At 53.2% G+C, this 26,624-nt stretch overlaps 12 protein-coding genes across 12 annotated transcripts; 7 read left to right on the plus strand and 5 right to left on the minus strand.

Moving 5' to 3' along the window:
• Nucleotides 1–994: 994 nt before the first annotated feature.
• On the minus strand, nt 995–2,427 carry UMAG_10131 (uncharacterized protein; the record flags this gene model as incomplete). The annotated part of the gene is made up of 2 exons (XM_011390513.1): nt 995–1,339; nt 1,567–2,427. The coding sequence occupies 2 exons, from the start codon at nt 2,425–2,427 to the stop codon at nt 995–997; spliced, it is 1,206 nt and encodes a 401-aa protein (XP_011388815.1).
• A 684-nt stretch (nt 2,428–3,111) lies between these two features.
• UMAG_02363 (uncharacterized protein) lies at nt 3,112–3,579 on the plus strand (the record flags this gene model as incomplete). The annotated part of the gene is made up of 1 exon (XM_011390366.1): nt 3,112–3,579. One exon carries the CDS (start codon nt 3,112–3,114, stop codon nt 3,577–3,579), a length of 468 nt encoding a protein of 155 aa, XP_011388668.1.
• A 987-nt stretch (nt 3,580–4,566) lies between these two features.
• UMAG_10132 (putative nonhistone chromosomal protein) lies at nt 4,567–4,866 on the plus strand (the record flags this gene model as incomplete). Its single annotated transcript, XM_011390514.1, has 1 exon — nt 4,567–4,866. The coding sequence occupies one exon, from the start codon at nt 4,567–4,569 to the stop codon at nt 4,864–4,866; it is 300 nt and encodes a 99-aa protein (XP_011388816.1).
• Nucleotides 4,867–5,314: 448 nt separating this feature from the next.
• On the minus strand, nt 5,315–6,316 carry UMAG_02365 (putative tricarboxylate secondary active transmembrane transporter; the record flags this gene model as incomplete). The annotated part of the gene is made up of 1 exon (XM_011390367.1): nt 5,315–6,316. One exon carries the CDS (start codon nt 6,314–6,316, stop codon nt 5,315–5,317), a length of 1,002 nt encoding a protein of 333 aa, XP_011388669.1.
• A 676-nt stretch (nt 6,317–6,992) lies between these two features.
• On the plus strand, nt 6,993–7,430 carry UMAG_02366 (uncharacterized protein; the record flags this gene model as incomplete). Its single annotated transcript, XM_011390368.1, has 1 exon — nt 6,993–7,430. The coding sequence occupies one exon, from the start codon at nt 6,993–6,995 to the stop codon at nt 7,428–7,430; it is 438 nt and encodes a 145-aa protein (XP_011388670.1).
• A 222-nt stretch (nt 7,431–7,652) lies between these two features.
• On the minus strand, nt 7,653–9,449 carry UMAG_02367 (uncharacterized protein; the record flags this gene model as incomplete). The annotated part of the gene is made up of 1 exon (XM_011390369.1): nt 7,653–9,449. The coding sequence occupies one exon, from the start codon at nt 9,447–9,449 to the stop codon at nt 7,653–7,655; it is 1,797 nt and encodes a 598-aa protein (XP_011388671.1).
• Nucleotides 9,450–9,801: 352 nt separating this feature from the next.
• UMAG_10133 (uncharacterized protein) lies at nt 9,802–10,848 on the plus strand (the record flags this gene model as incomplete). The annotated part of the gene is made up of 1 exon (XM_011390515.1): nt 9,802–10,848. The coding sequence occupies one exon, from the start codon at nt 9,802–9,804 to the stop codon at nt 10,846–10,848; it is 1,047 nt and encodes a 348-aa protein (XP_011388817.1).
• Nucleotides 10,849–10,918: 70 nt separating this feature from the next.
• UMAG_10134 (uncharacterized protein) lies at nt 10,919–12,010 on the minus strand (the record flags this gene model as incomplete). Its single annotated transcript, XM_011390516.1, has 1 exon — nt 10,919–12,010. The coding sequence occupies one exon, from the start codon at nt 12,008–12,010 to the stop codon at nt 10,919–10,921; it is 1,092 nt and encodes a 363-aa protein (XP_011388818.1).
• Nucleotides 12,011–12,416: 406 nt separating this feature from the next.
• On the plus strand, nt 12,417–15,437 carry UMAG_10135 (uncharacterized protein; the record flags this gene model as incomplete). The annotated part of the gene is made up of 1 exon (XM_011390517.1): nt 12,417–15,437. The coding sequence occupies one exon, from the start codon at nt 12,417–12,419 to the stop codon at nt 15,435–15,437; it is 3,021 nt and encodes a 1,006-aa protein (XP_011388819.1).
• Nucleotides 15,438–15,519: 82 nt separating this feature from the next.
• On the minus strand, nt 15,520–19,060 carry UMAG_10136 (retromer subunit VPS35; the record flags this gene model as incomplete). Its single annotated transcript, XM_011390518.1, has 2 exons — nt 15,520–18,797; nt 18,886–19,060. The coding sequence occupies 2 exons, from the start codon at nt 19,058–19,060 to the stop codon at nt 15,520–15,522; spliced, it is 3,453 nt and encodes a 1,150-aa protein (XP_011388820.1).
• Nucleotides 19,061–22,106: 3,046 nt separating this feature from the next.
• UMAG_02370 (uncharacterized protein) lies at nt 22,107–22,928 on the plus strand (the record flags this gene model as incomplete). Its single annotated transcript, XM_011390370.1, has 2 exons — nt 22,107–22,140; nt 22,585–22,928. 2 exons carry the CDS (start codon nt 22,107–22,109, stop codon nt 22,926–22,928), a joined length of 378 nt encoding a protein of 125 aa, XP_011388672.1.
• A 370-nt stretch (nt 22,929–23,298) lies between these two features.
• On the plus strand, nt 23,299–23,664 carry UMAG_12187 (uncharacterized protein; the record flags this gene model as incomplete). Its single annotated transcript, XM_011390614.1, has 1 exon — nt 23,299–23,664. The coding sequence occupies one exon, from the start codon at nt 23,299–23,301 to the stop codon at nt 23,662–23,664; it is 366 nt and encodes a 121-aa protein (XP_011388916.1).
• Between the last annotated feature and the right edge of the window lie 2,960 nt (nt 23,665–26,624).

Raw genomic sequence — 26,624 nt, forward strand, 5'->3', positions numbered from 1 at the left:
GATGCGTGGGGATTGCTAGTCGAAACCTTGCTGCGGCCGTTTGTGGAGCTGAAAGACCGTCGAGTCACAGACTTCTTAGGAGGCGCAGTGTCCCGATCGGCGTCGCCAGGAAGGCTGTGCTTGCTAGTGTCCAGAAAGCCATTGCCAGCCTGTGAGCTTGAATGAGCCGAGCGCGCGGATGTCAAAGGCAGACGAGATGGACCGGCAATGCGGTGTGTTTCTTGACGAGGAAGTCTGCTGCCTCCGCTCAGTAGCTCCGACGACCGCGGGTTATATGTCACCGCGTGTTGGGTAAGCTGGCGAGATGCATGACCGAGACGTAGGGCGGTAATAGTGTCGAAGCGGCGGAAGGTATGTTTGCTCAGCTGGTAGCCTTGCAATGACCTTCGGATGCAGATGAAGTGGATCTATTGATGATCACAGCTGTGAGGGGCGACGAATAATTTTGCTATGACGCTACGGGATGGAGGCGTGAAGCCGATTTGAAATCGAGTCGCAGCAGAACGAAGCTCAGACCAATTTTTGTCACAGGGTCTTGTGAGCGGAAGGAACCTGGCTGGTTCCAAGCCGCGGTACGCTGGAGCGGGGCGTGTTCTGCGTGGCTAGGCAGAAGAACCATGGAGGGAATTTCCACGTTCGTTGTCTCTTCCACGCATTTGGAACACGATTCACAATTCCCTTTGACTTCCCTATCTGAACTTTTTCTTTTTTGCCCTGGGCATGTGAAGACGCGTCAGGCAACGCATACGTGCTGCCTTCCACGTTCACGCTTGATCATATGTCACACGCAGAGCAAGAGTACACGATGTTGCTGATGATCCGTACAAACACTGTCTGCTTGGCTCTTACGTACAGTGTCTGCCTTTGCACGACACCTATCGATCTACAAATGCTACTCCATGCTCCAATGCGGGAAGAGCAAGCGAATGTGCTGATAAACGTCCCAGAAGCTGACATGATGCAAGCAACCTAGTTCGAAAGTGATGTATTACGATTACACGTTAGAGACGCCGATACGTTCACCGACGCGAACCATGGTCTCGAGGCCGTTGCGGGAGCTGTCTAGCAGATCTTGGTCCCATTTCACCTTGGCCTCGGGCGGAAAGATTACAATATTGGTCGAGCCGCCGTACGCATAGTAGCCGCACTCGTCGCCGCGCTGCACAGACGAGCCCTGGCTGGCATTAGTCCATCCAATGGAACCCACCAGCATCGCGCCAATCGCGACAAATGCCACAGGGATGGGAGGGCTTGCATTTCCTTTCGGACTCCAATTGAGTACAAGAACCTCTCTGCGATTGCCTGAGAAGACGTCGAAGTCGGCGTTGACCGCTTGAGGCTGATGCATGGATCCCACCCACGTGTCGAGATAAACGTCGTACCAGGCATGTCAATAAAGCGCAAACCAATAGGATCAGGATAAATCGAATTGAAGAAAAGTGTCACCAAAAAAGGGGTAGCAAAAATCGGACCGGAAATCGGGGCAAAGGAGGTGTCAGAACGATCGATCAAGCTCACATCGGCACGAGCGTGCATGACATCCACGACCCGCTGCAGGAAACTCACATTGACAGTAAAGTACTCTCCGGCTATGTGTCTTGTCGGTCCACACAGGGCTGGGCCTACTGGGTAGTGGAAGCGGTGGTAATCGGCTGGAGCAAGGCGGAAGATTGCGATTGAGCTGCCAGGCGGGAAGCAGCGGTCAGCAAGATTGGTGTCGCCGATCAACCTGTTGAGCGTGAAACCATCACCCTTGATCCAGTATCGGGTCGATTCTCCCACATCGCTGAACACTGTCAGCCTACAATCAGCACACGACGAGACGATCGAAGCATTCTCTGGCTCGGCAATTGGTCTCGCTCCCGGTTTCAGTTTGCGGAAGAAGAACGAGTTGAAGCTGGGATACTGCGATGGATCTGGCTGCAGAAGCTCGTCCAAGTTGATTGAATAAGTCTGAACAAAGCTCTGAATATGCTCCAACACGGCTTGTGGATTCGACTCATCGTCGTACACCCTGCCTTGGCGCACGGATACGGTCTTGAGCAAATCCTCGACCGAATTGTATCGCAAAAACGATTGCTCCTTGCTCTTATAGAACAGCAGGTGCATACCTACTCGAACATAGATGGGCATGCTCTCAAAGATCCTTTGGCCGGGCTGACCTCGAATGGCAACGTAGTTGCCCATATGATGACTAGCGAACAAACGATCCATCGTCGACTCGAGGCTACCCGGGAAGAAGCGGCTCCACCATTTTGTATGCATCTGCACTGAGATCGGACCAGGAGTAATTGCTGTATGCTGCGAGGTACCCTGCTGAAGTTGATCACTCGTCTGATGCACTGGTCCCGACGAGACGAGGTGCTCAAGCACCAACGCCATCGACTCGCGTTCCTGCGCTTGATCCGCTTCTTGCTTTGACGTCATAGTGGAAATCAAGAATCAAGGACTGCAAAAGATGTGTAGGAGGGGGTGAGGAAAGACCGAAAGCTAGACTGGCCAATCCGAATCGGAACGAAGTCATCCAGTTCCTTTGCCAATCACTGCTTCATAAGAGCCTGGACCGAGCGTCAGTGGATTTGCCGGCGGTTCATATTCAGGGGTCTTGCCAGCTGCAGGTAACTTACAGTCGTGAGTAGTTATGTGCAAGAATCGTGAAATTCGTGATCACGAATGGTGAATCGTGAATGTCCACGGAGCTATTGTCAAAAACCAATAATGTTAGACCTGCATCGTCCATCTACCTTCAAAAAATGGTTCTAGCAAAAAAAATAAATCGTGAATAGCGTGCACCAAAAACTCCGGCCTCCCATTCGTGATTTGTGCAGAGATCAAACTGGCACGGACCAAGCACAAGGCAGTCGTGAGTCACGTTCCCTCCTACTCATCGCTCTGTCTCCCCATCAGCTCGTACAGAGAAGACTGGCCAAAGGGCGGAGGATGCATAACTCATGCTAAAGTGTGCAACGAGAACATGGACTGCGGTATAATTCCCGCCCAAAAGCCTGAGGCTCAAGCTTGATCTTCGATATTTACGAATCAGCCAAGTTGGTAGCAAAGAAGGGTCCTCGCATCTGCATACCACGTATGTGTTGGTTGCCGCGAACCTGCATGGTCGACCTATTCAATTTGACCGCTCACTCGCAACAGAGGCACACGGCTCTTGCGCTGGACAGTGACGGCGCTCTGACATTTGCAGCGAACGAGCGTGGAGCACAGAGGTTCGGATGCCGCGATAGCGTTCCAGGCTTTCATCAATCAGGTCAGCTGAATAAACTTCAACGCGATGGGCTTTACAGCCTCTGTCCATGTGAGCCTTCTGTATACTGGGACGTCGCCTTGACGAGCACCACACATGCCGCCCCGCAGCGAGAGAGTCACTGTGACATGGAAGCACCGGCTGACCGAGCGTATTATACACGATGTGCTATTGGTGTGTTTGCTGCAGCCTCAGAGCTGAGCAGCGGCAGAGCAATCGCGAGTCACGAGTCGGTCAATGGATTCGCGTCTGGAACACGCACAAAGTCAAAACAGGACGCTCTGCTGCCTCGCAGAGTCGTGAGTCGTGACGAGTCGTGAGTGTTTGGCTGTCTGCAATTTCAGCGCTCCAACTTTGCTCATAGGAAATTTCGTGCTGGGCGTGTTTTTTTGACTGATCTGCTGCCTTGATTTCTTGGGCCTTGGTTTGGCAGATGAAATTGACTGGTGCACTGCCGCAAAAAATACACACGCGACGGTCTGTGCTAGAGCCAGACCAGGCTGAAGGCTCGATTTGGCTGGCTCACTCAAAACCCCCGCCAAAATCGTCGCTCACCCAAAACTCCCCTGCTTCCCTCCGCCAACTCCCTCACCCACACCACACACTCGCTCCCGCCAAAGCCCCCATACACAGGTGAGCATATTCCAATCTCGCAACACCCTCTCCAGTCAAGACGCGTCGAGACGTGACATTGCCCTCCAATGCTATCGTCAATGGTCATACATCATTGCCAAACCTTCGTCGCCATCATTTGCCACAATCTGGTCACGATCAAGCCCATCGTGTTTCCATCCATACCCGCGTCCATCCATCCACAAGTTCGCGAGGATGGGTAGTGGCCGATGGAGCTACGCTGAGCTGCTGACGGGCTCTACCACCTACACGAGCTTACAGAGTGCTCGACGATGCTTGATTTGATGCCTTGCGCCGTTCTTAGTCCAATTTGAGCTCGTCATCATCCGCGTTCGAGTGGTCAAACACTACCATGATTGCGAAGCTCACTTGGCGTAGGAATTGGCTCTACCACTGAACGCTTGCGAGCCAACGCGTCACGGTGTCGCGTCTCCAGAATTTGGAATTCTATTTCTTCTCAACACTGAACTCGTCGACATCGTATGTTTGAGGCGTTCGCCTTTGCTGACATGTTTTGCTGACCTTCTTCCGCTCTTCTCGCCCTCGGCACTTTTCGCTGTTCTGCTACTCTCTCGCGTCATTCCGCACATCGCGCTATGCCATCATCCTTCCTCTCGACGCAATCATCGTTTGCCTCCGTCTTGATCGTTTCACCCGCCAGAGCAATCGTCAAGATGGCCAAAGCAGATACCAAGACCAAGTCGTCGACCTCGACGCAGAAGCGCACCACCAAGGCCAAGAAGGATCCCGACGCCCCCAAGCGCCCGCTCTCGGCATACATGTTCTTCTCCCAGGACCAACGCGAACGTGTCAAGAATGCCAACCCCGAGGCTGGTTTCGGAGAGGTCGGCCGTCTTCTCGGTGCCAAGTGGAAGGAGATGTCCGAGGCCGAGAAGAAGCCGTACAACGACATGGCCAACCGCGACAAGGCTCGTGCCGAGGCCGAGAAGGCTGCTTACAACAAGCGCCGATGATCGCATCCCTTGCGTTCCAAGCTCGGTTTGATACTTCCCAAATGTGATATCCTCTTATGTACCGCTTCTCCTCAGCTTTGCTGTGATGGGCGATCGATGCGGCTTGTCTGGCCGCCGCGGCCGTACCACACTTGTACGATATATTGTCTTGTCGGCCCGTTTTCAACAAAGACTCTTGTCTTTGAGAGGATGCGAATGATTCATGATACGTGGCTGCGTGAGGTGGCGCGTGCTGCTGAGTGGATTCGGACCGAACGACCGAGACGGCAAGGTGATGTCGAGTTGCAACGTGCGCAAATTGACCGCATTTCTCTGTCTGCACTCTCTCCCGTCTGTTTCACTTGGGCCTCCTTCTCGATTGCACACGAATCGACTCTACGCTCACACTATCACACGTTGACTGTTCTGCAAACCGCTGATTTCTTGTTTGCGTGTTGGGGCGCGCCCCTTACATAGTTTTGGCGCCGAGCACGCTCATGATCTCCTCGTAGACGGTAAACACGATACCACCGGAGAGCACCAGTCGAGCAAGACGGGGAGTAGCTCCGCGCCAAAAGGCAAGAATGCCCTCTTCGCGCAATGTGACGGCGGCGCAGTTGAATGTGTTGCGGTACTTTGTACGTGCTTCCAACGTCTGCATTCGTGTCTTGATCACATCCAAAGGCATGGTTGCGTAGACCGTGACAATACCGGCAACGGCGCCGATGCCAAAGGTGATTCCACCGGGCAATGATTGGCCGGGACGCGCGCTTCCACTGACAAAGTTCTTGAGCGTCGAGTACGTCCCGAAGCGCACAGCCGAGTTGGCACCCTGTCTCAACATGACAGGGAATAGACCCCTGTAAATACCTCTGATACCTTCTTCTTTGACAATAGCTGTTGTACCAGGAATCAAGCCTCTCGGATACTTGGGAACAGCTCTCTTACCGTCGTCGATGAGCTTGGTCTTGATCGTCTCTGATGGGGTCACTGCGAAGATTGCTTCCATCATTCCCGCACCCAAACCGGCAAGAAGTGATCGCGGACCAGACAGTTTGCCATTTTCGTCCTTGAGCATCGTCTTGAAGTGGTCATAGCTGAGGAATCGGACACCTGCCTTGATCGCATTGCCCGTCACCAGCGCACCACACCCTGAGTAGAGACCGATGAAACCATCCTTGGCGATAGTGTTGCGTACGATCGTGATAGGTCCAGGCGCCTTTTCGCCCGCTTTGGCTGCGAACTGGGAGACGGTCTTGGTGTACTCAATAGGGTAGGTGGTGAATCCTTCGACAGCACCAGCGGTGGTACCGGCTATGAGCGAGTAGAGGGGTTTGTCCTTACGCTGTGCTGTCTGGGTTGGCGTTGAAGCCGCTTTCTTGGGTCCTGGCGCCACATCCTTGATCGCACTGTAAGTTTTGGAAGCTGCCTCCGAGATGGAAGACGAGGCAGAAGATGCTGCGTTGCTCATGGTGTATGACGCTCGAGCGGTTGCAGAGATGAGATCGGGTTTGCTAAGTCTCAAGGGCGCAGTGTCGGATCGAAGATCTAGAATCCGGTGCCGAAGCGAAACTCGAAGGTTGAGATGAAGATAACGATGTGGCCAGGCAAGTCGAAGTAAAGTTGTGACGGACGCTATCGGATCTAGCTATGAGATGCTGACTCGCTCTATTAATAAAATCTGTGCTGGAAGAGTTGCTGGCTGCATCATCGTCCAGGGGCTTTCAACCACCTTTCGTGTTCCTCACCCGAGCTAGATTCACGAGTTGTGATTTGACCCACAGCCCGTGGATCACGCCCACCCCACTCTTTGCAATGTTAAATAGATAGCTTCAGACAGTCCCGTGCCATGAAAATCCCGTCGACACATCCACGTGACGTCGTGCAAACCTCAAATCGAGATTCTCAACGACAATTAACCTGTTCACACTGGTCTCATCATCTTACCATAGTCCGTCCATCAGCATCACCATCGACGTTCTGCCACACCGCTCGTCAGGTTTGGTCGGGGAGAAGGGAAGGCGCAACAAAAAAAGATTCGGATCGCGCTCATATCGCTCTCTTTCCATCATCTCACATCTCACGATCGATAGCAACGACTACGCACCCATCACATCGATATCACATTGACTACATAGGTCTCCACCATGGTATACATCAAGGACTGGCCCGAATTCCAGCAGCGCAGCATCAAGCTGTACAGGCAAAATCCTCACAAGAGCCGCTACCTCATCAAGTCTCGACCCTCTACGCACAGCCTCACTCTTAAGGTGACCGATGATACCACTACAATCAAGTATCGCACACGCTCTTCAGCCATCCTGGGTCGACTCGAGGTGTTCAACAAGGCAATGATGCTTGCTATGGCTGGATCGGAGCAGCCTTTGCAGGATGCAAATCCCGAGCCTGCCCCGAGCGCAGTAACGGCAACACAAACAGCAGCGACATCATCAACTACAGCATCAGCTACAGGAGCAACACCGAACATGGCGACTGCACCAGCACAAGCAGCAAGTGGCGGTGCTGCAGCGGGAGGAGGCGCAGCATCAGATAAAAAGAAGAAAAAGAAGAAGGGTAAAAAGTAGCCGTTCCTCACAGCCCCATCATGTCTACCGATTCTTCTAAGCTTTACAAGGCAAGCAGGATCTCGAATTGTTGCGCTGCCAGATCTGGCTCGGCGAGCTGTAAACTATCACGCATATTCCACACACCCACCTTCATCATGCCTCTGGCGCAGAACAACCAGACACGCTTTGCACCACCGGTTCTTCGCATTTCTCTGCAAGTAAAGTGTGCTTTACTGAGGCCTAATCGCGCAAATCAAGCCCAGACACGAGTCCCGCTTGGAAGGGCAAGTCCTTGATCGATGTCCTGTTCCTCTGACTGAGACGAAGGTAGCGATAGAGCAGGCTGCCCGCATCTTTCAACAAAATGTAGACGCCTGCGCCCACCGCGTTACGGAACCACACTGGATCCAGATCGTCGTAACGCGACGAATAGCTTAGCAGCGTGAGACGCTCCATCGATCTGTTGGTGTCGCCTGTCGTATCGCTCTTGCCTTTCGTAGCTTGGCTGTCCAGAAGGGGGAGATGGCCACGGAACAGCGATGCGATAGGCGAGGGCGTGGCCGATGTCGATTCCGACGACGTGGGTTTGAGAGTTGCAGAGGCCTTTGTTGTGTAGAACGATTGCAGGATCGAACTAGCGGCTGGTTGCACATTCTTGATTCCCAAAATTCGCGCAAGCAACTGTGAGCAGCGTGCAAGACGGGCCAGAATTCGACCCATCAAGCTGGCTACAAATGGCAGACTGAGTGCACCGAGGCAGAGCCGAGCGAGCGAATGATGCGAGACGTAGACGGTCTGCGAGGGACCATCATCTGCCGCACCGTGATCGTTGCCAACTTCCTGCACCTGTGCCATAGGTCCACCAACTCCATCTGGCATGGGCTGCGTGCCCAAAGCCGCATCGCCATCGACCAAATAGCTATCCGACTCGCCGACAATGATCACTCTGCGCCTGTTGCGTCCTGTCCCAGCCGTTCGCCTCCAAGTTTCGCTCCTGCTGCTGCCATAAAAGGGGCTGAGCACTGCGCGATACACTTTTCGCTTGAGTGCCAGATAGAACACGCGGATCCAGGGCACGAGCAGGGCAGTCAGCGCTGGTCCGGGTGGATACGCACTCGCGCCGTAGATGCCAGATTCGAGATAGCGATCAAACAAGCGTCCGTGTGCTGCTGTAGCCGTCATCATGGGAATGCTCGTGATTGGAAAAGCAACGAGCGTCGGAACCCACGTCATAGCAGACTCAAAGATGTTGAGCCTCGATGCGATGAGAGCGAACGGAATGAGCGGAATGTCGACCCAATAATGCCATGGCCAGGGAGAAGCTAGCGCTCGTCTAGCCGCGTCTTTGCCTAGCAACATGCGGATGGCCACACATCCGTATGCTGTGCATGCAACCAGAAAGGATCCACCGAGAATGGAGACGGCACCAATAGGTTCGAGGCGCGTGACAAGCTTATCGAAGAACTCAAAGATTTGGAGCAAGGTGGATTTGTTGTTGATAAGAATATAAGGCGCCTTGCACTGTGGACATGTAACATAGTCCTGAAGCGGGTGATTGCGCTTGCTCTGGTCGATCCATCGAAGGAGACAGCTCTCGTGAGCTACCAGGGTACAATTGCATGGATGTACAAATCGCTTGCGGCTCGACACGGGGGTGGCGGACGACGCACCGTTGGAAGTAGAACGATCTTGGCTCAAAAGTGGATCTTCATCCTCCTCGGAGCAGATCCAGCATGTTTTGGATCTCAGATCCCGCACAGTAACTACGCGCTCGTTGGGATCAGGGTCGGCGCTCGATCCTTCGAAGTGGGGCGGTAAGTCGTTTGGAAAGCGATACACGCGAGCCGATCTGTCAACATTGGTAAAGGCGACCGATGCTGTAGATGACCCATCAGGATGTGGAGGCCCATGCGAAGAAGCAGGCGGAGACGGGATGAGGTCGTCTTCCAGTCTGGCCACGTCGTCGTGGCTTGTTGAAAGAGGAGAACGTGGCCTCGAGCCTGATGCCTCGCTGTGGTGTTGTTGGCTGTCAGGCATAGTTCACGTGGTTCCTAAAGGATGCACGGGGGTTGATCGTGGACAATTGCGAAGTTTAGAGCGGTGCCATACACAAAGGTTGAGCGGTTGTCAAATAGTCGCGAGTTGTATGTAATAACGAGCAAAGCTCCGGGATCCGCGTTTTGACGCAACGCAGCCTCCACATAGCAGAAGCGCAGCAATCACAGAATAAGAAGCGAAGCCGGGTTTACGAAGTCAGGTCACAATTCACGATAGATTCTTGCAAAGATGCGAGCGACATTCGGCTTCTTTTTCGATGGTCGCTTATACGTTCTTCTCTTTGCACACCTGTCCCGGCATTCGTAATTGTTAACGTAGAGGACCGAACGCAATGTCGCTCCTCGAAAGACCACAAGAGGACAGCTGGGATCTTGGAAAGCATCGCATAGTTATTCCTTCCAACGCCGGCCCCCGACAATTCGCTTCGTCATCAACTCAACCGCTCGACGACAAGACCGACACGGAAGGCGGCTTCTTCTACATTCCCAATTTCATCACGGAGGACGAGGAGCTGTTTCTGACAGAGGCTATTCTCTCAGCACCCAAACCCAAATGGAAAGTACTGCAAAACCGACGGTTGCAAGAGTGGGGCGGGCAGATGCTGTCTCAGAACAACATCTTGATGCCGCAAGCGATGCCAGCTTTTCTCTCGAGCTACCCGGACCTCATCGCTCGACTACGCAAGACGGGAGTCTTCGACGACTCGAAGCATAGCGAGCCAAATCATTGCTTGGTCAACGAGTACCTGGCTGGTCAGGGCATCATGCCACACGAAGATGGACCAGCATACTTTCCTGCTGTAGCGACCATCAGCTTGGGGTCGCACGTGCTTCTCGATGTATACAGGTACGTGGACGAGGACCTGCAAAAGGATTTTGACCAACGGATGAAGGAGCATGACGAAAAAATCGTGAAACATGTGACCTCGAATGCAAAAGAGCTGGAAAGCACAGATGATGCATCCAAATCCAAAATCCTACCCCGGGAGAGGATGGAAGGCAACGTCAAGATTGTGCGGGGAGCAAGGGCGAGGGAGCCGGATCCGGTGTTCAGTATCTTGCAAGAGCCAAGATCATTGCTCATCACGACAGGTCACGTTTATAAGTCGTATCTGCATGGCATTGCAGACAGAGAGGTGGATACAGCTGCGCATCTTGTTAAGGTAGCCAACGCTGATTTGCTAGTTGATCCGCACCTGCGGGGAACGGTTGAAAGAGCAAAGACTCTGATGGGCGATGTCAAGGGCGGAACGGACCAGAAAGAACTCGATGCAAGTCTTGCAAGAGGCACACGGCTGAGTCTCACATTCAGAGATGTAGAGAGAGTGAGCAAAGGAGTAGCTGCGATGATGGCGTATCTTCAAGGCGGTAAAAAGTAGTCATTGGTGACGCACACAAAAGCCGAACGTCTCCTAGCACCTAGACCGAGTATGCGACTGAAACTCAGCGTTATCTGGCCGGAGAGCCAATCGCAAACGCCGTGGCTGCTTGAAGAATTTCCAGCACCACATTGGCTTCTTCTACGTTCCTTGGACTAAACACAAGGCAGTAGGTGGGTGGTAATCCTAACGCCTTGGACACTCTTGCGTCTGGTGCCGTGGGAACAGAACTCAAAGACCACCATCGTGCCGACTTCATTGTTGAAGGACGTGAACGAGTCAGCCACGCGGGCCATCCGATCCAGAATCCCGAGTAGGAGGGGAAGCCTGCAAGCGAGTGCAATTCGCCCCAGCCCTGCTCCACCACCAGCGCAGCGTCATCGGGATGCAAGGTCATGTGAAGACTTCCGTCTACTGACCATGGCGCTTCTGCACTGTCACTTTCAGACGTGACCTGGCAATGCACGTGAACGAATTCGCCTTTGGTCGAGGACAAGAAGCGACGAGACAGGTTGGAGGGGAATTGAGCAGAGCGGGTAGATCGAGAGACACAGTCGCTGCCGGTGACGAGCGTGTGTGATATGGCAAAGAGAGCGGTCGAGTGGGTCTCGATCATGGAAGGACCCAGGCGAAGATGTGACGGTTGAACATCAGCTTGGCGCTGCAACGATGACAGGACATGCTGTATCGCTTCTTGCGCTTGCTTTTTCGAGCTGGACTCAGCCTCCTTCACTTGAAGAGGTGTGTCATTGTACGTATCAGAAAGTTCGCCTGATTCGCAGCAGAACTGATCAAGCTGTCGATGGGGAATGGTTCCTGCTGTTAGTGGACGTGGACCTTTTCTCGGTAGAAGCTCCGAACCCGTGGACAAACGCCCTGTGTTGGATTTTGAGGTGGTGGGAAAGAAGCAACGCGCCAGCTTCGTGCTGGTCCAAGAGCTGTTAAGCGAGAGAGGCGAAAGCACAAAGTAGTGAATGGACCATCCGATGATGTTCTTGGGCAGCGGGCCTCCCGGAAGCGAAACAAAGAGGCGGTAGTCGAGCCACAGCTTCGAGCAAACTTTCGAGATAAAGTACGACGCAAAGATCGACAGTGTTATAGGAGCTTTGCGGTAAGTCGACACGATCGCTTCCACAGTGGACGTGGAGTGGCCGACCTTCATGGCGATGGCGAAGGCAACCCTTGGAAGTGATGGGTGAAAGAAATCCACTTTATCTAGAGCATGCCCAACGTCTCTCAGCGCCTACAGCCTCCACTTTACACGACAGCTCAAATCAGTTCTGGCTGCAACGCGCTCAGTTGGAACCCAACACTCAGTCACGAGTAACTAACTACTCACACGTCAGGGTGACCGCGACTTCTTGGACACGCTCAAATTTCCGACGCGTCCAACTCACGACTTGGCTTTCTCTTCTGCGTAAAGCTCCTCTCCACTCACTCTTCCGACTACGTCTCGTGGCTACGCATCACCATCAACTCATCGAATGATGCAGCTCTGAGACCAGTTCGACTGCATCTCAGTCCTGCCATCCCGCTATTTGGTATCCAGCTTACGGCAACAAGAAGCGATGGAGGTAACACGAACAGCCTCGACCTCGCATGGGCTTCCCACGCAGCCTCAACTTTCGATAAACCATCGTGGTCTTGGCGAGTCTCAACGCCGTACTCCATCGTTCCGGTCTCGCAAGCCAGATATCATCACTCCATCCTCCCCCTCCAAGGCCAAGCGTCCGTATCAGCGCCCTTTGACAGAATCTGTTAGAAAGGAGGAGGAAGCCCAACGTCAAGCTGCTCTCCTCTCTTTCGCCGAAGCCCGTGCAAAAGTGTTATCAATCCACTCATATCCAGATTCCAAGGATGCCGATTTCAAGTATCCTCCTGGCTCCCAAGGCGATTCGAGTGCTCGCGGTCTGTTGGAGCAGATCAAGAATCGCATAGACCAGCGTGCACCAAAGCCGAGCAACTTTCTCCAAAAGGCCAAGCAGGTACAGCAGTCCTTACTCGAAAAGCAACAACAGTTAGAGAAGCTCCAAAAGGCACAAGAAGAGGCAGAGAAAAGGGACAGCCTGAGGAGTGATGGCTTTATGAAGAGGCAGTCTCAGTCAAAGACGAAGTCGGAAGCGACACAGGGAGCTTTCTTTCGAGCCAAAGCGCGCGCTGCTGACCCCGATGCGCTCAAGTCAGCCGAGGAAGCAGAGGCATTGGAAGAACACTACTCTTCAGAAGGTATTGTGCATCGAGACGACGATCTTGCTCTGGTCGAGGCACTGCGACCAGGACCTCGTGCCATCCCTCCCAACCCAGAAGATCCCAAGTGGGAATACATGGAGCCTTTCTCCGGCCATCGATTGCGAGAGCGCAAGCTATCCCACGTGCAACTCAAAGACTATCTTTGTGGACGCTACCATGTCCCTCCCTCCCTCCTCTACTCGATCGCTCGTCCGCTCACTATGGGTATGGATGGTAGGTTACCAGATACCATGCGCAATGGCGACTACGAAGTTCCTGTCGACGGTGACTGGATCGTGATCGCGACCATTGTGGAAAAGAGCGACCTGCTCGTGACTAAAGGATTTCGTCCTGATGACTTTGATCTACCAAACAAGCCATCTTCGCGTGGAACGGCAGCCATGTCTAGATTGGAAGACGATCCGGTGCTGTTCCGAGATGTGGGCTCCGATGCGAACGGCAAACTTCGACTTGATCTTGAAGCAGGCAACTCTAACGCCTTCCAAGATGCTTCCAGAGGCAAGTCGAAGTCATGGCAACGAAGCCAAGCCCAAGGCGAGGCCATAGATGAAGAGCTCGAACGTACGCGCCAGCAAATCAACCTCGCACATCGTTCTCGCAAGTTTGTCATCCTCAAGCTTGTCGACCTCGGCGTCAATAGCACTCAAGGCGATGGCTCTGGCTCGGCAGGACGAGGAGACAATTATCTCTCTCTCATCGCCTATGAGTCGGATCAGGTGGACACATCCGTTGTCATGCACAATTCCAGTGCGCGCTCCGAAGTACCTGAGCCCTTATCCTCCGCCTCGTCCGTGACTAGGAAGTTTATCAATGGTTCTCGCGGTGCCTTTGAGCTGCTCTACAAGCAAGCTGAAGGTACACTTATTGCCATCATGAATCCCAAGGTGATGCGCCCTTGGGCACCGGCAGGAAGCAATGCGAACTCGACAGAGACAAAAATGCTGCGCATCACTCCAAGGTCTGCCGACGACTGCTTGATCATCGGCCAAGCTGCGGATTACAGGAGATGTTCGGCGATCAAGGCCAACGGTCAAAGATGTAGCAGCTTTGTTGACATCAAAGCGCGCAAGCAGACTCGAACCACGACGTGCGACTACCATCTGAGTAGGCACATGGACGAACTCGCGAAGGGCAGGCCGGAATTTGCCGCCAATGCGACTTCTAGATTTGGCGGTGCCGGTGGTGCCGCTGGTATGGGTGGCCGATCCGCTCATCGGAGCTCCTTTCCCGGTCGTCGAGGCGGAGGCTACAAGCATGACGGGTCGGCAATCAGCAATATCAATTCTTGCAGCAGAGATCACAGCGACCACAGCAGCTTCAGCAGCAGCAACCAATCCCCACCTCCTGCGCATGCAAGAAAGCTCAGAACCGCCTTTGGCAACATCGGCGATGGCATGGAGAACAATGGCGGGCAAGTGTACCTCTGTCAATCACCCATTGTGACTGCATACGGTGCAGAACAAGAAGTTCGCGCATCGGATCCGTCCAATTGGAAGTACGATGTCAGCGGTAGATACGGTCGGGGCAACACTGAGAAGCAGAGCCGGCTGAAAAAGCAGATCGCGGAAGAACAACTCATGCGCAAAATCGAGGCTCGATTTGCTGCACCGTCGGAACGACCGTCCAAGAGGCAATCTGACGATACCGATGGGGAGAAGAGTGAAGTGAGTGCTCTGCCGGTGCTGCCGAATGGAACTGCTGACATGATTAATGCAGCGTACTCGACATTGGATCATCGAAAGCGGGTTGCGAAGCAGAAGCAAGATGCGGTCAATGCCAAGAGGCGAAAGTACACCGGCGTTGTCGATCCAGCTGTGAGCCAAGCCGATACGGAAGCAGGGTCGGCCAAGCTAAAATTCATGAACCTCGCGTCCACTAGCAGCAAACGATCCAACACTCTCCTCGGCGGAATGCCGATTGTAGGTCTCAACAGGCACGCTGCCGATTCGCAAGCGTCTCCAAGAGAAACCAGTAATTCGCGAAGTAAGCTCCTGTCCCTCGCTCGCGACGCTGCATTGTTCGCGTCCACTTCGCGTATCAGCGGCCTTCCTGAGCCCAATTTGAAACTCAACAAGGCTCATCGTCCAAAGCTCCGGCTGCCGTCGCACGAAGTGGGCCGCGCCTCGAAGCTCAAAGTTGTTGGAGGCGAGTTGGTCAATTTGGATGATTTTCAGGACGATTGGGAAGACGACCTCGATCTGCCCGTTGCTTCTACCGATAATGCAGGCGAGGCGGGACTGAGCGACCGCATCATTCTTCCGACAATTTCACAGCCCCGTCAGTCCCACATGGCGAGTCAGCAAGACGATGCTGACGACTCGGATCTTGAGATCATCTAGAGGGAATAATTCTTAAAGCAAGCCCTTGTCAGTCAATTGCACTCCACCGTTTCGCTCATTACAGGCAGAAGAATGAAGAACGCTACTTGAGGCCGAACTTTGTGAGGCTAGGTCCGATCTGCACAGCACCCCAATCAGGTCCTGAGGAAGCGGGGCCGGAACCCGCATCCACACTAGCTTGCGGGTTGGCATTCGCAAGCGTCAGCGCTGCTGCCTCCTTCCGTGTCTTAATGTACTGGAGCTGTGAGCGGAAGTGGCGAAGGCAGCTGTCCGGTGTTGTAGGAAGCTCCAAAAAGCCACCTCCTACGATGGCTGGATGCGAAGTCACTGGCGCTCCTCCTGCACCTCCACCTCCGTGAGCTCCATCTGCCTCTGCCGTCATGAGCGAATCAAGTCCGTTCGAGATGAGCTCAACAAGCGAATTGATGTATTTTGGCGCCACCGCCTCCACCTGCTGCTCAAAGTAGTAGAGGTACTGGTCGAGCGCCGAGCAGAAAATTTCCACGGTGCTTCGCTCGTCGATGCAGCTATTTGCGATACGCAGCGACTTTTGCAGACATTCGAGCACACGTTTGCCGTCCTTGAGCAGGATAGGCTTGCTCTCTTTGGCGCTGCTGCCTCCAGAGGCGACGCTGCCGCTTGCGGCAGCGCTACTATTAGCAGCAGTGTTGCCTGTAGCAGAGGATGAGCTGGTAGCGAGCCCAGCAGGGTGACCTGGAACCTCGGTCTGCCACCAAAGGTGACTCGCCATCATGACCGCAGCTGCTTGGTGCGGCTTTTTCAATAGCTTAGCTCCATGCAGCGCCGCCTTGGTGATGAGAGTGTCGTAGTTGTCGGTGCCAAATACACGAGCCGTCTGCAGCGTGCTGATGATCAGTCCGATGGCATGGAGCTGCGCGCGCGATTCCGAAATCGACTCCTCGTAGATGGTGAACGCCTGTACGTAGAACTCGTAGGCGAGCTCTTCGAAGCCGCTCTCGTCGGCAGACTGCGCTGCGAGCAAGAAGAGCCGGAGACAGATGTCCGATGATTCGACCTTGTTGTACAAGATCGAGATAACCTGATGGATAAATTTGTACAGAGTCAGCATTTTGGTTTCCCAATTTGGCTCTTGCCGCTCGCGCAACTTGTAGCGTCGTCCGAGCTTGATGGCAGAGGTGATCAGAGGTGGTAGTGTAAACTTGATGCGTTCGCCGCCGTCCACAAAGTGTTTGCGTGCGGTTTGCAGCAAGCTGAATTGCGTCTCGAGCTCATCAGCACGGAACAGATGGATCATACGAGCAATCCATCCTTGCTCTTCGGCCATCTCCTCCATGTCGTATTGCATCATATGGTGACGGCCCATGCTGCGAGCTCCGGCGCCATACATGCCCTGTGCCATTCTCGGGTCGCCGCCACCATAGTGACCGTAGGCACCGCTGTAGCCGCCCTGACCACCGGACCCTGCTCCCATGTGAATACCGCCATGAGGCAATCCACCCATGATCGCGTCCTTGTGATCGCGGATAATGGGACTGCAAAGATCGAGCACACCGCTGACGTCTTCGGGCGTCGACATGACAGTCTCGTTGCGCAGCACCGACATGACGACGGCCTGTGCGATCGATTTGCGTGTTGTATACGGCTGCACCGACAGAAGGGACAGATACGATGGCAGGGCCAGCAGTGTCAGAACAGTGAGGTAAGAGTTGATGGGTGAGAGGAGCAAAGAGTTGAGGTTGGTGGTGGTCGCTGGACTGTGCAGATCGGGGCTCTGTTCGAATTCGACCACCTTTTCGCGTGCGAAAGCGAGCACCTGGTCTACGTACTCGAGCTTGTCCGGGTAGCAGCTAAGCGAAAGGTTGGCGAGCGAGACAAGCAGCGCTGTAATGTCTTGGATGGAGAGGTCGGGTCGCGCACGGATGAGCTGAACAATCTGCTCCCAGAACACCTCGAAGAGACGAACATCCTCCGGAATGCCCCTGAACTTGCCGACCGGCTTTTCGAACACCGCCGCAGGGTGAGGCGTTTGCGCTGGTGCGGACACAGACGTCTGTTCGGCGTCTCCGTTGGTGTGAGCTCCATTCGCGTTGCTGCTTGCTCCGAAACCGGCGGAGGGAAACTCTTGGGCACGAGCGTTCTGTTCGTCCTTAGTTTCATCAACCTCGGTCGATGTGATGCTAGTGTCTGTGGTTCGCTGTGCGTTGCTCGCCTGCGTGCGTTCGTCGGTCTGCGATATCCACGTGGCAGAAACGGCGGTAGAGGTGCCACCTGGTCCACTGCCACCAGCCGAGCCCCAGGCGTCTTCATCGAGGCCGTCTGGTACGCTGCGGAAGACAGGCTCTTCAGAGCTGTGCGTTGCGACATTGGGTGCAGCCGCAGACTCTCTGTCGGCTGAAGCCATGCCGAATCCGCTGGGCTCAACCGGGGGCGGCGGCATTGTATTGAGGTCCGCAGCGCTCGGCGATGCGGGTTCTGCAATGTCTGCGGCTTTGGCCTTTGGATCGCCCTGAGCGGTGACCTCGTCCCAAACAGAGCCGGGGCCAGCGCTCTGGCCGGTCATCCTCATCTGTCGCGTTTTTTCGGCCAGGCGACGGCTTGCTTCCTCCTCTTGCCTCTTGATCTCTTCTGGACTGTCGTTTTCTGCTTCGCGCGCGGCGTAAGCGGCAAGACGATCGATCAGTGCAATCACGATCTGCTTGATGTTGACCTTGGGGTGCAAAGCTGCGCAAGCAGAAAGGAATGGACTGAGGGTTCGGAGATGGAAGTCGTCGGGAAAGACCTGAATGACAACCTCCATAAGATATTCTTGCGCAATAACGTCCTTGCAGTTGACGACCTGTTCGAGGATGGAGGGTAGAATTGTGCGCTGATACATTTCAAGGTCGACGCCTTCGAGCTGACTCAGACGAACGAGGTTGGTACCGACGAGGATGCGCAGCTCCTTGCGCTCCATTTCTCGCTTCTCGCGATCTCTCGAGTGACCCTGGTGCTGGAGTCGGACCCAAAGTTTGTTCATCTCGATAAAATTGGTGAGCACAAAGCCAATGCTGTCCTGGAGATTACCGCCGGGACCCATATCTTGACCGACCGGCAGGTAGTCGCGGGTAGCGCCGCTGAGATAGTGACGGAGGAAAAGACCTCGGGTGGGATGCTGGACGCCACGACTCATCTCCATCACATCCTTCATGATCTCCTTGATAGGAGCGTCGGGTATCGACATGTATACGCTTCCGACAGTGATCATGAGATAGAGACGTGGCACAATGTTTCCGCAGTATTGCACGAGCTCGTACAGATCGGCAAGATGGTGCTTGCCCGTTGTGTGAGCATCATAGAGGTAGATGGATAGATGTCGCAATGCATCAAAGACGGCCATATCTGCATGAAAAAAGTGAGAGAAACAGGCGAATGTCAGCATTCTGCCTGTGCCGCCGTTTTGAAGGTGTCAGCAGTACGAGATGCTTACATAGTTCGTAATAGTTTTTGGGTGACAGCGAGGATGTTCGAAGCTCGGACAGCATGGTGGACGCACTTTTGAGCGCATCCATGACCTGATCCGCATCGAGGCATCTCTTCATCTGCACCAATTGCACCTTGACCACATTGAGGGCCTCGGAGAGGACCTTGGCCGAGTCGTCCATCGCTGTGAAGAGTACACGACGGTTGACGAAAGAAGCCGATTGTGGAATCGGTAAAAAGAGAAGGGAGACTACAGAGTGGTGAACGACGGTAGAGTGATCCAACGGTGTGAATTGAGAAATCGTGAGCACACGCGGCGTGGGTCGATGAGAGAGAGAGCGCGAGAGGGGTTCAGCAAACACGAGGCGCGAGCTTTGGCTCTGTGTCAGAGGTGGAGCATTAAATCGTGAATGCACAAGCCAGCAAGAACGAGAACAAACACGAACCAACTCGTGACTTGCCCACGCACGACGGTTCATGGTTTGTTTTTTCTCCAAACTATGTTAGGGCGGGCTTTCTCTTTTCGTCGCAATCAAACAAAAGGCACGACCCTTTCATTCGTGATTTGCTTTTTCGTGACTCACGACTCACGGTTAGTAGAGAATCACGAATATCCATATCGACGGCCGTTCTCCTGGAAGAAGCAAGTGCTGCGCAGTCCAGTACATATACTAGTAAAGTTTCCTTGTTGAATCACAACAGGCGTGAAACCCAAATCGGCCATCAGTGGTGAAGAAGCGAGGGCTTAAAACGCACAGAACTGTAAATACAGTATACATTCGTGACTTGCCGCGACGGCGGGATCGTGGCGAACAAATCAAGTCGTTCATGACAAGGAGAGGCAACACGTGTGGCGACATGGTGAGAAGTTTTGGGTGGCGAAGCGATGCGATCTTTTCTTCCAGGACAAACTCTGAAGCGATCAAACATGGGTCGGACGGCTTCACGCTCGCTGTGTGCTTCAATTTCACGCATCCGTGTTCTGCTTCGTGCCTACACCGAAACGGACCTCGGAATCAGGATGTTTTCGCAGCCTTCGAGGCCGTCCCTGCAATCCTTACTGCATTTCTCAGCACTTTCAATCTATGCTGCCTGTCTGAAAGAGGCGATGGACCCAAACTTCTGCAGCTTACGACGATGCGAGTTACGGAAAGCGACGCTGGGCCGAACTGGACTCGATCCACCCGAACACCGAGAAACTGAAATGCGATGAAGGAATGCGAACACTCATCAAGACTTGGACTGACTGCATGTTTTGACAGGGAGACAAGAACAACTTCGTAAAACAAGAGTCACGAGTGTCAGTGTGGGCGTCCGATGAAAATCGACAACCCCATCCTTGGCAATTTTACATCTCTGAATAGGTCCGCGTGAGTCTATTTGGAGGGCATTTAGAGAAGAACAATTGCTTGAAAGCATTCGTGATTCCACCCTTCGAGATGCTTCCTGACCCAAAAGCGACCTCACTGTGTTTGGACGACCTTCAAGAATTCTTCAAGCGGGTTCGTCAAGAGGGGAAGCAATGGCTACAACTTGAGTAATAATTTCATATGGACCTCAAAGAAGTCCCGTCCATCTCCTCACGCATGTCATCAAGCAAGGCCTGCAGAAAGGCTTTCGGCTAGTTGAGGCGAGCGGAGTCAAAAGGTGTCTCTGTCGCAAGGTTCAACACAGTGCCTTGCCCGCTTGTTGCCCTCTTTGACCCTCACACTCATTTCTGGACCGGATGCCCGAAATCTGCAAGGAACTGCGAGCGCTCGCCGACTTCACCGGAGTTGACAGCGTTGTGTGTCCTAGAGTGACGTTGAAGCTGTTGCTCGGATCAGGGACTCGAACGCGAGTCTTTTATCAATCTCCGACATGTCGAGAACTGTCATCGGGAAGTCTAGTACATCATATTATATCGCGTTTAACCGGGATCCAATGCAAGCGCTGCAAGGAGCAGAGCGCGTCGCATGTATCCGCCCCCGTATCCGAAGGTCCCGTGTCTGGACGCTTCAACCTCAAATTACTAATCGTTGGGACTTCATGCAAGGAGAAAACGACGCTTTCTTTAAGGTTTACGCGTTTGATGTCGCCGGCTTTTTGAAGCGAGGCAGGTCGCTTGTGAAGAGAATCTGATATAGTGCTCGCCGTAAGCTCGCCAACGCTCAATGTAAGAGATACCTCGCAATCTGCGCATTCCTAAGTGCATGCAGTCGTCGGGTCGGATATCCGAGACTAGGCGAGAAAACGTCAGGTATAGCGAATCAGTCAGGTGCACCTCAGATTATTTGCTGAGCCAGGAAAGCGGCGATTGGTAGCAAGCTGGTAGGGTTTGGGTTAGAAACTCCTCATACGCAAAGTTTTACTTTTCACACCACATCACATACTGTATTGAGGCTTATGTGAATTCGTGATTTGGTGGAAACAGCTTCGGATCTGCCGGTTCGCTCCCCTTGCAGCGGCGAGTCGACGTACATCTGCAACGGTGTGATGAGCGCGAGGGCTGCAAAGTTCTCTTCGCAATGCGAATCCACCAATCTATCGTGTGCATACGAGCCGTTGATCTGGGTAAGTCATCGTGCTGTCGCTGACTCACTCTTTGTCGGTATCATGCTCTCAAGCAAGCATCTGGGTGGAGTACGACAGACTCCCCTACTTGCCGGAGAAGCCGTGCATGCAGGCTATCGCTTCGAGCTCGGCAGGCCCTCCGACTATTTTCTTCTCGAAAGATTGCCAGCAGACCAGCTACACTGGCCTCAGACAGGCCGTTCCAATACAAGGTCATCGATGATGCAGCTAGTGGGCGCGCATGGGCCTCTTCAGGTACGGGGGATGGCGGACTTGCCCCGTACGCGCCAGCTCTTTGAAAAAAATAACGCTCAGATGATTGACCACAATCAGCAGGGAACCCCTAGCTGCAAGTGCCCTTCCTTGCCCAGCAGTTGTGAGTCGTGGTTTTGTGAGCAGGTTTCTGCGAATGATTGATTCTTGATCTTATCGGCAGAATAGCAGATCGTGCAGGGAAATCTCGATTAAAAGAGATACCCTGTGTTCCGTGTTCCGTGTTCACGGTTAGTGTTCGATGCTTTCAATTGTTTATATTACAGACATAACATCTGATACAATCACGAATCCCGCTATGTCGCATGTCGCATATCATCACGGTATGCTGTTTATAACCGCAGCCGCGGGACGGGGGGGAGATGTTGTTGCTAGAATATTGTTATTTGAAAATCGAAAAAAATGGTTTCTAACAAGGCGAAGAGACATGCAAGGGGTATGCGGACTTGCAATTACCATCAGCGCCCAATCCTGCCGCGAGAGATGGCCGAGGTAGCTCGGCTTGGAAACCAAGATTGTGGTTCTGACGCCACCATCGAAACATTATCAGTCTGGGCGAAGTCGTCTGTGGCCCCATGATGGGCTGAGCATGAAAGTGAATCCGACTCAGGCATTCTCGCTACACGCGAGATTGACCATTCTTTCGAGAATCTGTTCGTGTCCCGTCCCTGGGATTGAGAGAAGCGCGGAAGCTTCGACTATCGATCTCTCACAAGCTTACTCTCGTTGTGACATGTGGGAATGTTACAGGGAGCCGTCGGATCGACATTCATTACGATCGGTCATGTGCAGTGTTGTTCGGATTCTCAATTTGCCTAGTCCCTGTATGCAGATATTCGTGCGACAGCAGACGCTCTATGATTCTGTGAAACTTGACCAGCAACATTTTGCACGCCGGCACCATACCAAATTCCTGGTTCAGACGGCAGCGGAAGCATCGTACAGCCGATAGTGGCGTTGTGGATGCATACCGTTGCCGCCAGCCTACATCCATCAGATGGTGCCTTCTACGCCGTGGCGTTCCCGACCATCGATCAAGTGACGCTTCACCGAGGCAATGTCGATGCAGAGTCGAACGAATTACAAACAGCATCCACTTTTCGTGGTTCAGGAGACCAAGATCGCTGCAAGGAGTCGCCCTGCGTTACGAGCACCTTGTCTCACAGTACAGCAGGAGCAGAGGCAGAATTAGAAGCAGAAGCAGAAACAGGAGCAGGAGCATGAAGTTTGCTCGCCACGATTCGTTAGACCAGCAGAGTGACAGCGTCGCTGAGGCAAAGCGAGACTAGTGCTAATAATAACATGGTAAATCGAAACCTCACTGTGCTACACAAAAGAAAAGCCGACTTGCTTGAATGATCTGACTTTTCCAGAACCATCGAGAAGCATCGGAGATGCTCACGATCGGAGTTGCGTTGGCCGCGATCCTCGTTTACGCGTCATGCACCGCTGGCCAAGTGCCCTGGTTGATTTGGCGCACTCCAAAGCACCGTGATGGGTTGCCCCTTTAACACAGAACAATAGGCCCCCTCGCTTCGGACCCCATAAGCCCGCCTTCAGTGCTGCTTCGCTACCGATCGGAAAGGTACAAACTATGTGTTTGTGCCATCCGCTAGCGAGGGCAAGCTATCGCATGGTCGTCTCGCATAGAGCTGAGTTGGAATGCTGTTCGGACCTGCAGCGCCGACCGCGAACAGAGGGATGGGTGTCGAGCTGCTCAGACTTGGAGGCCAATGCCTTTCACACTATCTTGCTGGCTGCACTCAAGGCAAACTCGAGGCCAAAGTGCTTTCAGCCTTCTATGCTGATCTACCAGGTCAACAAGACGCGCAGTGACATGCTTGGAAGGTGTGCGTGCGAACGTTGCCAGCGATGTAGAGTCCGGGTGGGGATGGCGGTCTTGTGTCTTGTCCACACAAAGAGGCCATCGTGCACCTCGAGCCGGGTCGCTGTTCTGTGACGTTGGTGCACACATTGGGCTGGCAAAAGGCCGTGTCCGATCTTCGTTGCAGATCAGGAAAGCCGTGGTGGCTTGGACGTCTCCATCGAAGAAAAAAGTGTACCTCGCTTAAACGTTCACGTACGAATCGACGCGATAAAACCCATGGACTACAGCACGTACCAACTTGAAGCATACACCAAATTGACTCGATCTTTGGTATGTTGACTGGTATCAGCGCTCGTGTGACGATGTTCCGTGATACGAAGATAGTTTTGCTGCTGGCGTAGCCTGGGTGACGCACCGGAACATCACTTGGACGGCAATTGGTCATGACAATTTAAGCGAGGATCGGCCAAGATAGAAGCATCCACACGCCACGATCGGTGTTATGATGCGAGTCTTGGGAAGCAGTCACCAAAGGAAAGGTTGTACGATGTTCAAGGGTTATGGATGTCACAGAGTCCGTACCACGCTCCTGACCAAAGCTTGGGGATAGTCACGCATGGATCTCTGGTGCTTTTCGTCCCAATGCGTGGCCTTGGTCGCGCTTGGCGTTACAGACCAAATTAACAGTGGTTTGAGACTAACTTTGTGAGCCAGCAGCGGACTTTTTACTAGGTCCCAAAACATGCCTAGAGAATCCCGGGGAAGCCAGGTCGAAAGTTACGTTTCGAGCAGCTAAATGCGCTGCAACTGCATGCAAGATTCTTGCCACGCTCAGTGACCAGTGACCAATCCGTGATCTCACAGCTTTGATGTGACATGAGCTAGCCGAGCCCAAGGTAGCGTGTTCCAAGCTGGGAGGCCAAGCGCTACATCTGCTCACGACTGGTGGGGCTGGTTGACTAAATCGCTGGCACTCCAAGATTGAGGGGTGAGGAGCGATGATGACCATCGCCGGCATCCAAACCGAAGGAAAGGATCATGGGGTTGACTGACAGGCAGAATGAGTTTGCTTCTTGCCATGGTGCAGCCAGGGAAAGTGGAAATCATCAGCTTTGAAAAGATTTACGTAGGTCAAAGAATGTAAAGAAACAGCGGAGGAATGTGAGCTGCAACATGAGCGACGACGACGATGGTGACGACGGCGGCCCGGACGACGTCGAGGAGGAGAAACGATAGCAATTTCGATGAAGACATCGACAAGCAAGGATTCGGCGCAGAAGGAGCTGTTCAATGTTGGTAATGGAAGAACCAGCAACGCCGATCGCCAAGACCGACATGGTTGGCGTACCTGTACTCAGCTGTTCTTGGAGGAAGAGCGAAACGAAACCGACTTTGTACATTCAGACTGCACGATTGTGGCTGGATGGCTTGGGTTTCCCACGAATTGTATTGTGGCTTGGCTGCTGCTTGTGTCTAGTGGTTCCCGAGTGTCTCCGCCAACAATGAAAATGTATTCGCAATGATCTGCATTTTGTCGTCCTGCTGAGTGTTGTTGCTATCTAGTGACAGGCACTACCGGCGATGCAGGAAGCGGAAAACCAAAAGCACGTGAGAAATCAAGACAGAAACTCGAGCGTACTTGCTACAGCACCTTAACACCGAAGGATCGAGAAACCGTGACCGTGGATGCTGCGTGACGAGTTGCTTTCATGGCGGTACATAAACTATAGCGCCCAACAACCAACGCATGTGCTGTTGAAACCGATGAGTAGGGACAATGCGGACCAGACGCTGCTGCCGCTGATTTTCCATGCACCCATCCATCATTTTGGTAACATTAAAGTTGATGTCGATTGTTCTGGAAAAATGGCATTGTTCTAGTAGGTAGTGGTCTTGTTGAAGTCTGTCCCACGCCACAGTTGGCGCATACTGATATCTCCACGAGGAATCACAAATGCAAGGGCGCATCAATATGCGTTCAAGATTCGGACCAATACGCCAAGAGGCATGATACTACAACATGTACCTGCACTGCCAAAGTTACGGTGGATACTATGCTCCTGTTGCAACACGCACGTCCACTCAAAATGCGACGGAAACGTGACCATTCGGTCTGCCAAGCGGCATCTGTCTTGGCCTGACTCAAGACTGGTCATCTACTCACTTCTGTGACTCACGACTGGAGCGTGCAAAAAACAGTGAATATGGAGCAACGTGTCGAACAACTTAACCGCTTGCGGCTGGTCTCGATATGCAGAGCTATTTGCCCGTGTGATTGTCAGGCGGCTGTTGCCGGATTTGGTTTCAAATTAAAAATTTTTCAAAATTCATAAGAATGTTTTAAAATAAGATAAAATTAAAAACTATCAAGAGGCTCGTTTTTGCAAGTGTCGTGGGCCTTTGATCTACCAAGCAAATCGACAGGCACCTGGACTGCCGTCATTCATTCCTTCCTCGTTTCGCTTTTCGAGACGTATTTACCCACTGAGTTCAAAGGTACAAAAACTGGCCCTCCGCTGTCCCTTTCCCGATGCATGGAAATTGTGAATTATTCATGTCTGACTGATGCGAAGCTCGAGCGCATCAACCGCTCATTTGCTGGCGAAATTCGACTCTCTCCCTTCTTCGCCCCTTATGCCTGGCTGGTGATTTCAGTGGCCATCAAAAGGATCGAGACTGGGTGCGGCTCGTTTCTGCTTTACTGGGTCTTTCTATTCTCACTTTTTTATTTATTTTATTTATAATTATCTTTCCATGTTGGTCGTTGGGGACAGATCTGGCTGATGAGCCGCATCCCTGACGCTTTGGGATGCTCCTGCCTCTTTCGGCGTAGCTGGCCCTGCTGGTCCTGCTGGTCCTGCTGGTCCTGTTCGCTACACTTCCCTCTTCCCTCTTCCCTCTCGCTCTCCTCTGCTGACAATTCATCCACCCCTCCCCTCTGAATTCCCGTTCCGCACCCAGCCTCTCCCAAGATCTGGCCCGAGTTGGGTGCAACGAGCAATCTGTCATTGCGCTCCTAACAATCATCGCCAGGCTTTGTTGGGCCCTCATTACCCTCAATCCTACCACTACCTCTTGTCGGCGTCAGTTCC

The sequence above is a fragment of the Mycosarcoma maydis genome, chromosome 5, assembly GCF_000328475.2.
Source record: "Mycosarcoma maydis chromosome 5, whole genome shotgun sequence".
Classification (NCBI taxonomy): Eukaryota; Fungi; Basidiomycota; class Ustilaginomycetes; order Ustilaginales; genus Mycosarcoma; species Mycosarcoma maydis.